Genomic DNA, 15,593 nt, shown 5'->3' on the forward strand with positions numbered 1-15,593 from the left:
TGTTGCCACCGCTGGATCACAGGCGAATCAGAAAATCAATTAAGTTATGAAAAATACCATTAATTGCCTTTCTTTGTCACCGCAGCTCATGAAGAAATGGCGGATCTTCAGATGTCGGATGTCTGAGGAAAAATACTTCCCACCTAATGGAGAGTTTACCAACGATAAAAACCTTTACAATCGACCGGAATATTTACGTTTTATAGGTAAGTTAGCTTGATCGCTAACCAGTGAAGTTGACATTAGCCACTCGGCTAATTAGCTGTTCGGTGATATGTTCTTCTGCGGGTAACATTCACTGAAGATGGTATGCTTCAGTCATTACTACGTGCAAATGGGGATGCGTTTTGATTGCCTATACTCTCAGGGCTGCAGTCTTGCAGTTTCTTGAATTATATCTAGCCATTCTTGGAGTATTGTGCAGCTGTATTCTACTGCATTTGATGGCTTAATTTGCCAATCGACTTGTATAATTTGTTAATGTATTGCAAGACAAAAGCTAACATGTTAGCCACTTTGCTAAAACAGCTTAATGGCTTTTGTTTACAGTGCAGATAAATCAGGAAAAACCATGCATTTAGCCGTTATTAGTAGCTCTTTCTTTATTTGATTTCTTCCTGAATCTGCATGACATGTCCAAATAAGCTGAAAAAATATAAATGTAGTGATTGACTTCATATATGTTAATATCACGCAGAATTACGTCAAGAAATATTTAATCAGATATCTTTAATTGTTGACATTTTATCAAAAACGTGTCAAATTGACTGTATGTTTAAGGAGCAAAATTTAACTTCGTTCTAAGAGTGTTTATACCAAAGAGAAAATGGTTTAGAATTTTATATATATATATATATATATATATATATGTATGTATGTATGTATGTATGTATGTATGTATGTATGTGTGTGTGTATAATAAAAAATTTCATTGACTTGATGTGAGTATACAGACATAGCTTTTTTCTTTTTTTTTTTTTTTTTTTTAATCCTTCAAGAAGTCAAGGGTTGCCTTTGGAATATGATGTTTGTTTTGCAGATTAAGAATGAATCTGGCCCCTTCAGCTACCGTGATTTAAATCTTTGATGGTACTGTAGACAAGGGATATCATGGTTACTTGATTTCACAATAAATCCGTTTTCAGAAGTGCCTTAAAAATTTCAGGTGGTAAAAAAAAAAAAAAAAAAAAATTGGCAGATCAGCACATCTCACATTCAAAAACTGTGTGTTACTGCTAATGTTGCTTTGTTTTCATGCTGTGTTAATTGCAGAAGAGATGTGCCAGAGTGAGATGTATGGCAAAAGTCATCCCTGTCCGATATTGTTGGTTATAGAAAAATAAGGTGTAATTTGGCGGAGGATGGCTTGCCAGCCTAAATAGCATTCCAATAAAAGGTTGCAGTAAAAGGAGGAAATTAATGGAATATCTGTTTCACCAACTGGGGGATAACCACCTGACTTTGTATGTTAAAGTAAAGGTAAATGCACAGTAACTGGGTGTAATTTTGCTAATGTACTTGTGTCATTTGCAGTTTTCTAATTGTGCACGATTGTAATGAGCTGGGCTGCAATCACTTTACATTGTAAAAATAAGGAAAAATTGAAAAACTCAAACTTTTTCAGTGGACAGTTTTGCTGTTAAAACGTAATCAGTTTGGTGTGAAGTCAGTGCTTTTTTGCCATGTAGAAGAAAACTATTATTTCACACATATTTTATTTTCATTTTACAGCATTATTTATGTTTCGAAAAGCAGCTATTTTGCATATGGAAAGCTAGAAGTCAAAAGCTAGCTAGATGTGTTTTCCCTGTGTTTCAAAATGATCTACTCAGGTTTAAGAGAAATGTTCAAAAATACAATACAATATATATTGTAATTTTTGTAGAAGAACCAGACCATGCTCCTGTTCAATTAGCTAGATGTGGTGAATGTGTCTTCTTTCTACTTTAATCATCTTCAAGGATTCACAGTGTGCCAAACAGTTTATGTGGCTATTAATATCCCTTCAGATCTTTTTTATTTATTTGTGCAGTTTAAGCACAGCTTGGTTTACTTAATTAGATTTGCTTTGACCGCATGTGGACACTCTTAAGTTGTTTCAATAAAATTATTCCTCTAGTTTATATTAAGTAATTAATTAATATTTTACATATTCTGGTCAATTTTACAACAAATCTAACAATGCGTCATCTGCCTTATGTGTATAGAGATACTGACAGATTTCTCTCAAACAGATGAGAATGAGCTGATGGTTGTGGAAGTCTGCAACAAGACGTTGGAACAAACGGAGAGGCTGAGTGGAAGATGCCAAGAAAAAAACAACAGAATCCACAGCCTGTGAAGTGTAAGTATTTAGAGACCTTTGTATTGCTGAAAAGCTGAGGCATGACTCAGCTACTTGTCTTCTTTTTTTTTTGTTTTTTTTTAAGATCCAGGTTAATTGTCTGCCAGCATTGTCCTGGCTGTTTGCAACATTTGTCCTTTTCCCTGCTCACTTTTGGAAACCAGATATTGCTGGTAAAAAAACACAAAAACTGAACAACCAGCACTGTAAGTAATAATGAAGTCATTGAGAGCGAAAGTGGAATTTTCTCACAGTGAAGTAAATTTTAAAATATTCAGTAAATTGTACAATTATTAGCTGTTTTGAAAGCTGGAAATGAACTGTTATTTGTTCAGATAAAACATTCTTTTTTAGCTTATTGTGGTTTGGCATTCTTTTTTTTTTAATAATGGATGTGTTATTAGTTGTATATATATATTAGAGATTGTAAAATTTTGCTTATACATGACACACATGCTGCAGATTTATAATAGCAAGTAGTTTCTGTAATCTAGCAACCTGAACAATTACATAGAATGTAATGACAATAAACCAAAAAGCATTTACTGTCCTGCAGTTAATTTGTACACATCAGTAAACCTATTTTCCTGTCCTAAAATAACAGTTTTTTTTTTAATTCCACCTAATGTCCAGCTATTTATGTGATCTATTTTACTACTGTGTAAAGGTGAAGCCTCCCACACAATGTGTTAGGTCAGAAAATCAAATTACCAGTAGATGGTAGTATAATGCTAATACTTTAATAACTACCAAGAGCTGCTAAGTATCATGTCCTTGAATCGTTCTGAAGGTTTCTCTGAAGCGTGACAGCTGTTTGGTGGTTGTTTAGATTCCATCAAGCTTAAGAGACCAAGTTGTAGGCATCATTAGCCGAAACTGCAGTGAAAGCATCCCATCTGTCAGCTGTTAGCGGTTCATTTTTGCTTGGAAAATGAAGTGTCTGAAATTCAAAATGATCATTATTTTAAGCCTTTGTAGCAACCTCTGAAGAAATTTCCAAAAACAATATCACAACAACCAACTGGAAAGATTAATGTTAACTGAAATGCTACTTCTTTGGTGATTTAAGGCAGCATCTTCATTATGTAAATGTGTTCAATCAATATCAATTTGACTTTTAACATTAAGGTGGTTTCTACTTATAAGTGGTCTAAATGTGCACCTAAAAGTGTAGTTATGTCCGCATTTTCAGTATTTATATTGGGGAAAAATATATAAATTAATTACTAGTTAATAAATGTTTGATTGTCTGTGACCGTAGTGGATTCTGAAGATGGTGTAGCCGTTGAAGCTCCTGAAAATCTCCCCTTAGACACCGACTTCCTTCTAGGACACGACCTTGACTTTGGTGATCCTGATCATGCCAAGATTCTAGGCCTGGAAAAGTTTGCAGGTTTGTAATTTAACATTTTTGGTAAATACATGTCAACGGCTATGATCCTTGGTATTTCATCCCTGGATGTTCTAGTGACCCCCAGAAGAAGAAGAGGTGTGTCTTTATAAAGTACAGCCAATGCTTTTAATAAAATAGTGAGTAATGTGTAAAGTTAGTCTGATTTTATGCTGCACAAAGAGCTAGAAATGTGCAATTTGTTATTTATGGCTCTTCACTGAACAGCTCACTGCCTCCTTTTGTTCCAGTGGTATATATTTTAACATTACTCACTAAAGCCTTGCAGAGAAGTTGTGATTCTTGTTGTTGCTTCTAAATGAAAGCCTGGCTGTCCTTAATTTATAGAGGCAGAAAGAAAAGCTAATAACATGATGTTCCTCTCTTGGCATTGATTATACATCTAAAAATGTCCACCTGTAGAAGTCTTTCCTCTGTAAATGATCTCTTGGTGTCTTAAAATGGCTTTAGATATCTCTTTTTATTATATTCAGATCTTGAGGAAGTCTGTCCCTCCATCCAGTCTAAGTGTACTCACCATTACTCTGCCAAGTAATGGTAAGTGGCCCAAAAGGAATTTAGTCTTAAGTTTTGAGCTATGATTTGTTTGGTAGAGTAAATTGCGAAAGACAGTGGACCAAAATGTTATTGTATTTTTTTTTTGAGACAGAATGTCCCCAAACCAGTCAAAGAAAATGATTTAATCAACAGGGCTGGTTTATCTGCTGCATTGTAATCTGTGGATCCCCTGTGTGCAGGTAGACAGTTTCAATTTAATTAGGAGAACATTTTTTTTAATTAAATGTTGTTTAGTTGTGCCAAATGTTTCTTAATGATGTATGCAGATGTTTTGCTAGTACATTACGCACATTTGGATCCTTACTGTGAATCTCACTGTTCCAGCTCATGTACTTCCTGCTGTCTCCTTCAGCACATGACAAGCCTGCTTATGATTTTCTAAATGATAAATACCAAATGCCTCAGATTGAGTCATTTTGTGATTTTTTTTTTTTATCACCTCAGATATTTCTTATTCAGTGATGGCATGTATTAAGGTCATGGGGGTGGTTTTTGGGCCAGTGTGCAAAACTTGAAGGCAGAAGTAGAAATAAAACTACATCATAACCTCTCCATGTTTTCATGATGTGTTAAGTGGTGTCCTTGATTTAGTATGAGAATTACACACCCGGCCCCTGCAATAAAGTAGTTTGAATTGCTATTACAGGTAAAAGACCACATCATCTTTGACACATGCACAAACCTAGAAATAGCAGGTGGTGTCCGATCATCTGATGGAGCAAGGCCGAGTACTTCCTTTAAAGCGCTGTTCAGAATTTAAAATGGGTTAGGGTCAGAACAGCATTCAGTGTATGTTGGCTAGCACAATCGTGTGTCCATATCTCTGATAGAAAAGAACTAGTTATAAGTTGATTTCATAACAAACTAGCTAAGGTTTTATTTATTTATTTATTTTCAGAAATCTACCACAAAAGCAATGCCATTATGTCCTTCTAAATGTCTCTTCCATTGCATCTGAAGTAAAGCACAATGCAGGGAGACTGTTTATCCACAGAGATCTCAGTGTTTGTCTCATTTATGTCTGAATCAGTGTCTTAGGACATCACAACTGTTGTCCTGTTTAAAAAACAGGAAAATGAGAGAAAAGCTGAGCTAATTTTGTTAGCTGCTTCAAATTCTCATCTAAAGTGATGCTTTTTATTGTTTTTTCTTGACTGAAGACTACACTGCCTTTTAGCGTTTTTAGACACAACAGTCACAAAACTTTCGTTAATGTGGTTGGTCCCCAAAACCCACTCTCAGCCCCGCATATATACACACTTATTTGCCTTTGTTTTCACTTGTTGCAGCTATTTCTATTGATATATTTTATAAGACCTTGATTTATTCCCCATAAAATGTGTCTATTAGCTTCTGTACGTCACTTTTAATGTTCTCTACAGATTGAACTGTTTGTTTGATGATTTGATAGTCTTATCTATTTTTTCCCTTTCTTAGCTTTTTACCAAAGTCAGAGGTTTTTAGTTTGTAGGCGATGAGGTGTAGCCCTCCTATGTAGCAGTCAGTGAAATCGAACAACCAGCTATTTCACAGCTTGCTCTTTTTCAGATTGAGTGATCTGAAAAATGGAAAAGTAGAAAAAGGAAGCGAGACACTAATATTATACAAGGGTCATAAAAATAGGACCATTACCATCAAGGACACCATTATAAGAAGGCATTTATTCATCATCATCATCGTCATCTCTAGCCTCTGTTCCCACTACCATTATCGTTTCCCCCATCATCATCATCATCATCATCATCATCATCATCATCATCATCATCACTACCATTGCCACCATCATCATCTTTTGCCCTCATCATCATTATCATCATCATCAGAAGCAGCAGCCTCACCATTATAGTCATCATCATTATCATTAGGCTCGGTAATCATCCACGAGGGTTCCATGGGACAGGATAAAAGGGCAGTCTCAGCTCTCGTCTTCATCACTCTCTGCGTCAGCATCTGGGAAGGAAGGTGGTCTCCATCTTCCTTCTTTCCACCCAGAAGCTGCAACCACAGCAACACAACACACATTCCTGTGCGTTGGAAGTGTTGAAGCTTTTCTTTTGACTTTTTGAGAGGAAAAAGGTTTTTTTTGTGTGTGTGTGTCTTTTCTTTATCTAAGATTGTGTCTCTTGGCCTGGCCGGCAGCACTGTGAGTAGCAGTTGTTACACTTTGAGTTTTCTGTGTTTCCTATTTTAATGAGAAAAGAGGCGTTTTGTCTTGAAAACATTGTGATGTATTTTGAGTGACATTTTCAGTAGCTGCTGAAAATCACTTTTTTTTTTTTTTTTTTTTTTTTTTTTTAAATATATATTCTCACTTTTGAGTCATTTGGTGAGGTTTACTAAAAGGTACCATTTGAATCCAAATGCTGCTTTTAATCCATGTCTCACAGGTTTATTTATGAAGGAATAACTTGAATTATTGATATGGATTATGGATATTAGTATTTAATTACATTTTCTTAAAATTATGCTGCTTAAAAAAAAACAAAACAAAAAAACGTATTTAATAATTTTACTTTCCAATTCCTGCCCCTTCCTCTTAGCCAATCCCAATGCTGCTCCACACTTTATTGGTTTATTTTATATATGTTTTACTGTATTAACCTATATGACCTTTTATTAATAGTTTGAATGTATTGGATTTCCATTTGTTTATGCTGTGCTCTGTCATAGCTATGGTAATGCTTGTGTTTGTCTTTCCTGCACAGAAGTAGCTGCTGAAATTGGTTTCTCCGTGTGTCCCCTGGCTGATGAGGAGAGTTCTACCTACAGCCGGCTCAGTATGGAAAGCGAAACAGACAACTCATGTAGTACAACTGACAATGGAAGGGAAGACGAGGGCAGAGCAGCCCAGTCTGAGCCCAGTTTTCCTCCTTACCTGTCCTGCAGGGGCTGCGGACAGCTTCGCGATGAACCTCTTGGACCTGGCATAGACCTAGTTGGTCCGTACTGCCTTAGGTGTTGCAAAGCCTCACGGGAAGCCAAAAGTACAGACTTCTGTTCACCTTTTGGGAGCACATGTGGGGTTCGTTCAGGTTCGCAGATTTGTGCCGATTCACAGATTGATTGTGAAGACCTGGGAAACGGAGTGGGTGAGAAGACATTGCCAGCTGAGGACAAATCAGCCAAACAGCACTCGTGTCACCTCTGTGGCTTCTCCTCACGTTATGCCAACCATGTGAAGCGTCACATGAAGACACACAATGGGGAAAAGCCCTTTAATTGTCCCTTGTGCACTTATGCATCAGCCCAGCTGGTGAACCTGCAGAGACACCTGCGCATTCACACAGGGGAAAAACCCTACAAATGTGAAAGCTGCACTTTTGCCTGCAGTTCCCTTGGTAACCTGAAGAGGCACCAGCGCATGCATGTACCTTCTGTTGGGGTGGGACCGGAGACCTCGCCACAACCTTCCAGTGGCCAAAACAGTGTGAGGAGGCCTGTGAGCGGGCAAAGACCAAATGAGGAAGTGTCTGTTGCTTCAGGTAAGACTGCTTGTCATTTCTTGCATTTTGATTATGCAATTTGTGCCTTTTGAATTGTCTTTATTCACAGTGTTGATATGAGATAAACAGTTTCTATTAAAACTTAATAACACACTTTGTAATATTGTTTGAAGTCTCAGAAATTACAAGGCCGACATCCAACCTCAGCTTGGGAGCCCAGAACAGTGACTACCTATCAGCCTTTGATGACTTAAAGGGAGCATCGCCACCACCCATACCTGCCTCAAATCCAGCTCCTGGACACCCTCCACCACTGCTGGAGATGTCAGGCAGCAGTAGCAGCAGAGCCACCAGAGGGGGTGTAACAGATGGCGCTGCCCTCCCTCCGTCACTTTTTCCTTTTACTTGTCGTCTGTGCGGCATCGTCCTAGAAGATGAGGACGGTTCCTCCGCCCAGATTTGTGCCAAGTGTACCCTTGAAATGCTGACTAAAGACTCATCATCATCTCCCAACAGCCCTGGTGAGCATAGTGACAAGGTTTACACTTGTGCAGCCTGCCCTTTCCTCACACACTATCCTAACCACCTGGCACGCCACATGAAAACTCACAGCGGTGAGAAACCATACAAATGCCCACAGTGCGAGTATGCTTCAGCACACTTTGACAACCTCAAGCGCCACCACAGAGTGCACACGGGAGAGAAACCTTACAAGTGCCATTTGTGCGATTACGCGTGCGGGAACTTGGCCAACCTAAAGCGGCATCAGCGAGTGCACTCTGGCGCGAAGCCTTTCCAGTGTGCCGTCTGCAGTTACAGCTGCAACCAGAGCATGAACCTGAAGCGGCACATGCTTCGACACACTGGTGAAAAGCCGTACAAATGCCAGGAGTGCGGCTACACCACCGGACACTGGGACAACTATAAAAGACACCAGAAGAAACACGGCCTGGCCACAGATGGCTGGGTGAAAGTTCCAATGACTGGAAATGATGAAGAGGAGAACGTGAGGAAAGGGATGGGAACCGGTGTTCAAACTCACCGAAAAGAAGCAGGCGTTGATATGCAGTATATGCCAAGGGAAGGGGGTCAGGCAATACACCCGTGCTACAAACTTGAGATTGCATAAATTATAACTGAGCAAATCTAAGCTACCAGCAACATGTTTTTTTTGTTTTGTTTTTTCACAGAGCCTTTATATAGTTTTAAAGTGTGTTGGTCTTTTAGTGTTATGTCAGATTTCTTCTGAGGCTGCTAATTGTTCATATGTATTATCTCGCACAAATAAGAAAACCTTGTTCTGAAAATTTTGATGCCTTTTGAAGGTTCATTGAAGTGGATAAGTTTGTCTTTTACTCTGTTTTATTTGTCAGGAAAAACACATTTGATCTCCATTGTCAGATTGTCAAAACTGAAATATGCCTGATTAATAACATTTTACTCTCACACTATATGTCAGATTTTCATTCCAGAAAGGAAGACGCTGCCAAAAAAAATCTGAATTTTGATGGAACTAATGTATACATTTGTCTGCACTGTTAAAGCTGCACTGTTTAGATTAGCTTCATTTTCAAATACAACAATGAGAAATATTTGAGTTTTTAGTTGCACAAGTCAGTCTATAATCTTTTTTTTTTTTTTTTGTACTAACAAAATAATTGTTCACACATCCAACAAATTTATCAATTTGCCTGTAATGTTCTTTATTGGTTACTTTAAATACAGTTTTTTTTGACTACACAATGCAGCTTTAAACAGAGTTTGTATGACAGAGCCGTATTTTGCTCTGTCAAGTTCTGGTAATGCCTTTCGATTAATGTATGCATTACAAAAGTGATGTTTAATAGTACTGGAGTTCTTTTTAAACTTGTTAAAATTATTAATAAATGAATCAACCTTACCTTCATTTAAAAAACCGTCTGTGTTTAAACCATATTGTCATTTTTGTCAAACTACTCAGAACGCTAAATTCTTGATTTGTAATGGTTAAATGTTGGAAAAGAAATGGTTTCTAGTTATTTTCAACACTAAAATTGCATGCAAAAGCAAGTTTGAGCTGTCTGCAGTCCTTTGGTTAAAAAAAAGCACAGTCCTGCACAGCTGTATGTTGGCAGGTTTAGGTATAAAAACAAGTAAAAAAACAGACTTTTTTTGTGATTCAGGAGTGACTAAATGTCTGTAATGAAGTATCCTTACATAAACTTGTACTTGCCACATATTTTTAGTTTTGCATCTTAAATACCCTTTGAGGCTTTTTGAAGCCTTTTAAAGGGAGACTGTTGAACCATGTCTGTTTTATTCCTGTTTACTGTGAAATGGAGAAAAAAAGGTGACACTATTAGCATGTGAGTGTGTAATGGTTGTTTTTTTGTTGTTTTTCTTTTCTTTCTTTCTATCAAATGTGGCTGTAATACACTGCTAAGATTGCATTTTACTTTCAGTGTGTGAAGTGTCATTTAGTCACCATGATGAGAAAAATAACCGATCTAAATTTACTCTTTGTGAAAGAATATTATATGCAAGTTAGACATTTTCCAGGTCGCCAACTTGCTGTCACCATGGAGCATCCATCCCACAGATTGGTACAGCCATTCTGCAAGTTGCCATTTGTGTCTTTATGCAGTTTCTCATAAATGCCTTAAGTGAGGAGGTTGAAATAAACACATGGAATTGATTTCAGTGGATGTAAGGAATCGTAAATTTGTGACCTTTCCACATACAGAACATCGGTTATAAGTAAGCCAAATAATGCGAAGATATGTGACAAAAACATGAAATGTTTTAGTAAGATGCTGGACCGCGGTGTGCTGCCTGCACAGCCTCGGTGTGCTGTGCTGACATTGATTAAAGAAGGCAAACTTTACAAATCTCCAATAGATGCCCAAATTGTCTAGGCTGCTTTATTGACAATTGGCAGGATTTCTGTAAGACCTAAAAGGTGATACTCTGTTTTATTTATTTTTTTAAGTGTCACAGAAGTGACTGAATATTGTGCAATAAAAACAAGAGCAAAGCTTGGATCAGTTGGCCAGGAGGATATTGACTTGGCACAAATATGAAAGTAATGCTGAGCATTGTTTGTTGACTAATTAATAACCAATAGTTGCTGTAGATATGTAAACAATGAAGGCATTCTAAGGTGTGCCCAGCAATTGGCACTTTTATTTAAAATATATTGAGATAAAAGCCCAAAGGAGAAGTTAGGTAACCCTTTTTTTTTCCTTTTGGCTAAAGGATTTTACATAATACAATTTACAGTTTGTTCCTTCTTCGCTGAAGAAGGATGTTGTATGTAACGCAGCTTTTCATTGAACACAATTTCTATCAACAGCCTCAACAATGGCTCCTGTATGTTTATTAGTCATAACTATGACATTTCACACCTTGACAGTTCATCAAACAGACAATAGTCCATCATCACCAAATCTGTGGTTCTGCACTGCCTGCACCACCAGTCTACATAGAGCACTAAAGCTGCTGCAGCAGTAGGACTAAGCAATGACTGGCATAAACCATTAATTGACAGACCACACAAACATTTGAATGTCAGAGTTTATTTTAGCTTCATCATAAACAGAGCAGATGCTGACATTTCCACTAAAATCAAAATCAACATTAGTGGGATGAATCGAGTCAGTCAACGTTCATGAAACGACATTTGCTCTGAGTGTTTCAAATTGATGCTGATGAAAAACTGCACTTTTAGATGTAATTTGGCACCTACACATTTACTAACCAAAAAACCTCCCAAACCTGCAGCATTGTGTACTTTGTACTGACAGGAACTAAGAAAACAAGCAAAAAAAAAAAAAGTTTCCACATCCACCTTCTTACTGTAAAAGCCAATTAAGACGAGTCACAGCAGAACTGAAGAACTTGACATTTACGTTATGAACATTAAATGCTGTTGTTTTGGCTACGAGTGAGAATAAAGCTGCTGATGGGTTGGCACAGATTTACATTTAGAGGCTTCGTGATATGTTAAGAAACAGACGTTTTTTAAAAATAAGCTGACAATAAAAGGTAACTATGTCTTCTAAAAACAGTGAGATATGTTCATTTTGTTGCCTTAAATCTTGTTCACTCCAGCAGTTAAGATTACGTTAGCCACTCCAAAGCACCTTTTGTCTAAATCCTCTGAGGTGATTGGCACAATATACAGATTACAATGAACTGAAGCCCCAAAGAATGCTCCCAACATTATCACATCTCCAGAAAAACACAAAGATGAAGAAAATCAGATGCAAAATTTGTAAACACTTTCCTTTTAAACTAAAAAGTCCCCTAAGCATTATGTAAACATGATAAATGTTGGTCCATTTAAACGTTCCACACAGCTTAGATTATATTTGATCTATTTGATTACAATAAGCTATGATGATAAAGATATTAGTAAATGTTCAGTATGCTTAATTGCATGTACAGAATATAAAAAGTGACATTTTCATCATTTTATGCTTATTTTGTGCAAAATGCTTTAGTAAACTAAATTTGGCATTAATGAGAAACCTTAAACTTGTTAAAAAAAAAAAAAAAAAGAACATCACAAATGGATTTACGGAGCCCTCTTGGAAAAAATGGTCTCCACACAAATTTAAAATTCACGCTTGAGCTTCCACTCAAACATTCATCTCTATCTGTAATACTGTGCAAAATGATGGGTTCAGCAAGTGCAAGCAGCTCAACCAAATCAACCTTCCATCAAGTTCTGCAAGATTCTAGTTAATGCCGGATGATTCAACTGTTTAGTTTCAACCCATGCTTGATGGAAAAGATAACCCCCATGAGGCAAAAAAAGGTTAAAGTTAAGGCATCAGACTACTTCTGAAGGCAGTACGAGCGACACCTCTTATAACCTCTGCTAAAGAAATTTGCTAACTTGGCACATGAGTAGCATGATTCACACAGTACTACTAACATTATGAAAACATGTTTTGGTATGTAGCCAAGCCAAACAACCATATATCTAAGCGTTTGTCATGAATTATTTACAGCTGTGATATAAGTTTTGCTGGAAATCACTGGATAATTCTGAGCATTTTGCCCAGTTCTGTTATTTTATCACTAGTGGCAGGTCTGACTAAACATTTGGCTCTCTGGTTGGAGACGAACATGCAGCCACTCATAAAAGAATCAAGGCTTTCTTCATGTGGATCAAACAACACAGGGACAAAGTTTTAACATGGAGACTATAGTGACTAAAATACAAATTGAAATGAGCCTTCAAAGTCTTCAAAAATTATAAAACAAAGGACGAGTCAGTAAAGGTTAAATGAGAGCATAAGGCAGCAATTTCTCCAGGGAGAAGCTACAATCTTGCAGAAGTAGACACCTGTGAGGACCGCTCGACTCTGCTCGGCTCAGCTCAGCTCAGCTCGTTAAATTAGTAATCTTATTCGTCAACAGTGGAATGAAAATGGCAAGAAGTTGACTTGTGGGTTACAGGTCATCATCTCCGATTCCCTCGAAAGCATAGTTGCCGTGGAAATCATCGCCGCTGATGTCGTTAGCAGAGTTGGAGGCACTGATCCCTCTGAGAGACACTGAGTTCAGCTTGGTCTAAATGAAATAATCAGTGGTGTAGTTAACATTAGAATGACAGATTTATCAGAAAATGTTCAGAGAATAGACTATTTCACCCCACTGCCAAGAAAGAAAGCGAAGTACTTACTGAAAGTTTGACAATTTGTTCACGGTTTGGATCAGGAGAGTCCTTCAACACACACACACAAAAAAAAGAAGAAGAAGAAAAAAAAAAAACAACAGTCAAAATCACCCTGCAGCTGATATCTGCACCAAAACTTTAATCAGAAACATTTGGCCTGCTATGCCACTGCTCACCAGTAGAGGGGGTGATTTCACAGCTTGCTGACTGTCAGCCCGGTGAATGGAGCCGTTGTGTCGCTTTCTCAGCAACTGAAACAGAGGACAGCAGAACAAGTAAAAACAACAAATCTTACTACTTAGAGGGAAAACATGTAGATTTAAAGAATATTTTTGCTTAGCATTTAAAATTATTGCGATTTTACAGCTAACACTACCATCTTGGTAACCACAATCAATGTAATGGGTGTGCAGAATAATGCAGAAAAATGTCACTGTCACATTAAACAAAAGTAAGTCTATCTCCTCCGAAAATAAAAGCATAAAATATAAACTAAAGTGATATTTTTTTCCCCCCCAACACAAACCTTCTTTATGCTGCCACCTGACTTCTTTACCATTAATTCATCCACCATGGACTGGAGACAGATACTCATCATGATGGCCTGAAACAAGAAGGAAGTCCAAGACATTTGGCATGTGAATGCTAATTAGTATAGCTTTACCTGCTGTTGTTCTGATACATTTTAAAAATAATTTTAAAATATTGCTCCATGTAACATGCTCATTGCTGCCACCTTGTTTTCAGCTTTGGAGCAATGTGTCAATGAAGAAATCCAAAAGGCAAATTGGCTTATGTCTGTCTTGCGAATTTAAGTACGTTTCTCAACACACAGAAGGCAAATAAACCCTTCAATTCATTTACAAAAAGATAATTCAGATGCTGCATTCAGTGAACGCCAAAATGTCTAATCTCCCCACTGAACAGCCCTTACCTGCTGGCTGGTGATGGTGACCCACTGGAGGCGGTCTTTGCTCATCAGGTACTCAAACGCAAGCTCTAGCTTCACCTCGCACTTGGCTGAGCTGCAGGGATTAGATGTACCATTGGATATGGGGACTTGCTGAAGTGTTGGACAGAGAAAGAAAAGTGTGTTTTATAATTTGGTGCTTGGCAGTTATCATCAAGGTCACTTTCATCAGTATCTTCAAAACACTGCAGCGTCTGCTGCAATGGCTGTTAGAACATACACTAGAATTTATTTCATTCATCATGGACATCAATGTCATGGCAATATTGGGCTTTCAAGTTAGGCCTTTAAAGCATACATCTTTGATATAAATTTAATTTCATGTTGCTTTTTTGAAGTCAAGACAAAATTAAAAATTATACATACAAACTTAAAAAATTCTTCCAAGCTTTTTAAAGCCTCTTCCCTGTTTGTCAGTGATTAACTGGAAGCGGCATGTGTTTGGCAGTGCTTGCTGGGCTGAACGGTGTATAACACTGTGTGAAAGTCCAAGAAGCATCAGAGAAGCTGAGGATTGCAGATTTACAGTATACCAATCAGAAATACATCTTGGAGTCATTTCTATGCAAGTGCAGATTCAAAGATCATCTGTCAGTTCAATACAAATGTGCATTGTGTGAGATGCAGCCACTGTGCTGAGTTCAAGGGGTTTGAGGGGCTTACTGCCTCTCCATGTGCCTTAAGTGGTTTTCTCTTTAGGTGTCCATCAGAATCATGCATTTAATTAGTAAATGGAAATTTACCGTGGCTATAACTAAGCTTGGATGTCTGTCTCTTTGTGTTAACCCCCCACTAAACCCCCAGATTACCAGTGACCAATGGCAGCTGGAAACATTTCCAGCCCTGAGCAGCATGAAGTTGTTAAAAGTTTGCAGCTGGTTACACATATAAACAAGAAAACTTTATAGTGGAAAGTACTGTGGTCAGAAAAAATATAAATGAGCATTTGGTTGCAATTCACCAGTAATCAGAAGTATACCAGAGGCAAATATGAAGTATAGTGATGGTCTGAGGCAGTTCTGTGCTGCTCAAACTGGGGAAAAAGGGAGAATAAATTCTTCCCTCTGAATCAGCTACTGTAGACCAGGATGACTTTTGTCCAGGAAGATACAACCAAATATAAAATAAAGAGAATATTTTTCACCTGTATGCAAGTTTATGTATGTATATTTTAGATCTTGTGTTTACATCAGAAAAAGCAG

At 37.6% G+C, this 15,593-nt stretch overlaps 2 protein-coding genes across 6 annotated transcripts in view; one reads left to right on the forward strand and one right to left on the reverse strand.

Moving 5' to 3' along the window:
• Positions 1-13,392, forward strand: znf513a (zinc finger protein 513a). Of its 5 annotated transcripts, none has more exons than XR_006009195.1 (6): positions 1-206; positions 2,235-2,344; positions 3,606-3,737; positions 7,019-7,795; positions 7,930-9,480; positions 13,381-13,392. XR_006009195.1 is itself a non-coding variant. In XM_041976658.1 (6 exons), the coding sequence occupies exons 5-6, from the start codon at positions 7,093-7,095 to the stop codon at positions 8,883-8,885; spliced, it is 1,659 nt and encodes a 552-aa protein (XP_041832592.1). In that variant the 5' UTR covers positions 2,255-2,344; positions 2,430-2,550; positions 3,606-3,737; positions 4,229-4,292; positions 7,019-7,092; the 3' UTR covers positions 8,886-10,435. The 5 variants fall into 5 exon arrangements, 4 of the variants coding, with proteins under 4 accessions (XP_041832589.1, XP_041832590.1, XP_041832592.1 ...); XM_041976658.1 differs by lacking the exons at positions 1-206; positions 13,381-13,392 and adding exons at positions 2,430-2,550; positions 4,229-4,292 and having other exon boundaries at positions 2,255-2,344; positions 7,930-10,435; XM_041976655.1 differs by lacking the exon at positions 13,381-13,392 and having other exon boundaries at positions 7,930-10,435.
• Positions 11,295-15,593, reverse strand: part of snx17 (sorting nexin 17) — a 22,866-nt gene continuing 18,567 nt past the window's right edge. The window contains exons 11-15 of the mRNA XM_041976660.1: positions 14,356-14,484; positions 13,948-14,025; positions 13,598-13,672; positions 13,428-13,469; positions 11,295-13,315 (exon numbers count right to left, since the gene is read on the reverse strand). Coding sequence (XP_041832594.1) covers positions 13,196-13,315; positions 13,428-13,469; positions 13,598-13,672; positions 13,948-14,025; positions 14,356-14,484 — 444 coding nt within the window. The 3' untranslated portion in view covers positions 11,295-13,195. The remainder of the gene's footprint in view (positions 13,316-13,427; positions 13,470-13,597; positions 13,673-13,947; positions 14,026-14,355; positions 14,485-15,593) is intronic.

This window comes from Melanotaenia boesemani, chromosome 22, assembly GCF_017639745.1.
Source record: "Melanotaenia boesemani isolate fMelBoe1 chromosome 22, fMelBoe1.pri, whole genome shotgun sequence".
In the NCBI taxonomy this organism is placed as follows: Eukaryota; Metazoa; Chordata; class Actinopteri; order Atheriniformes; family Melanotaeniidae; genus Melanotaenia; species Melanotaenia boesemani.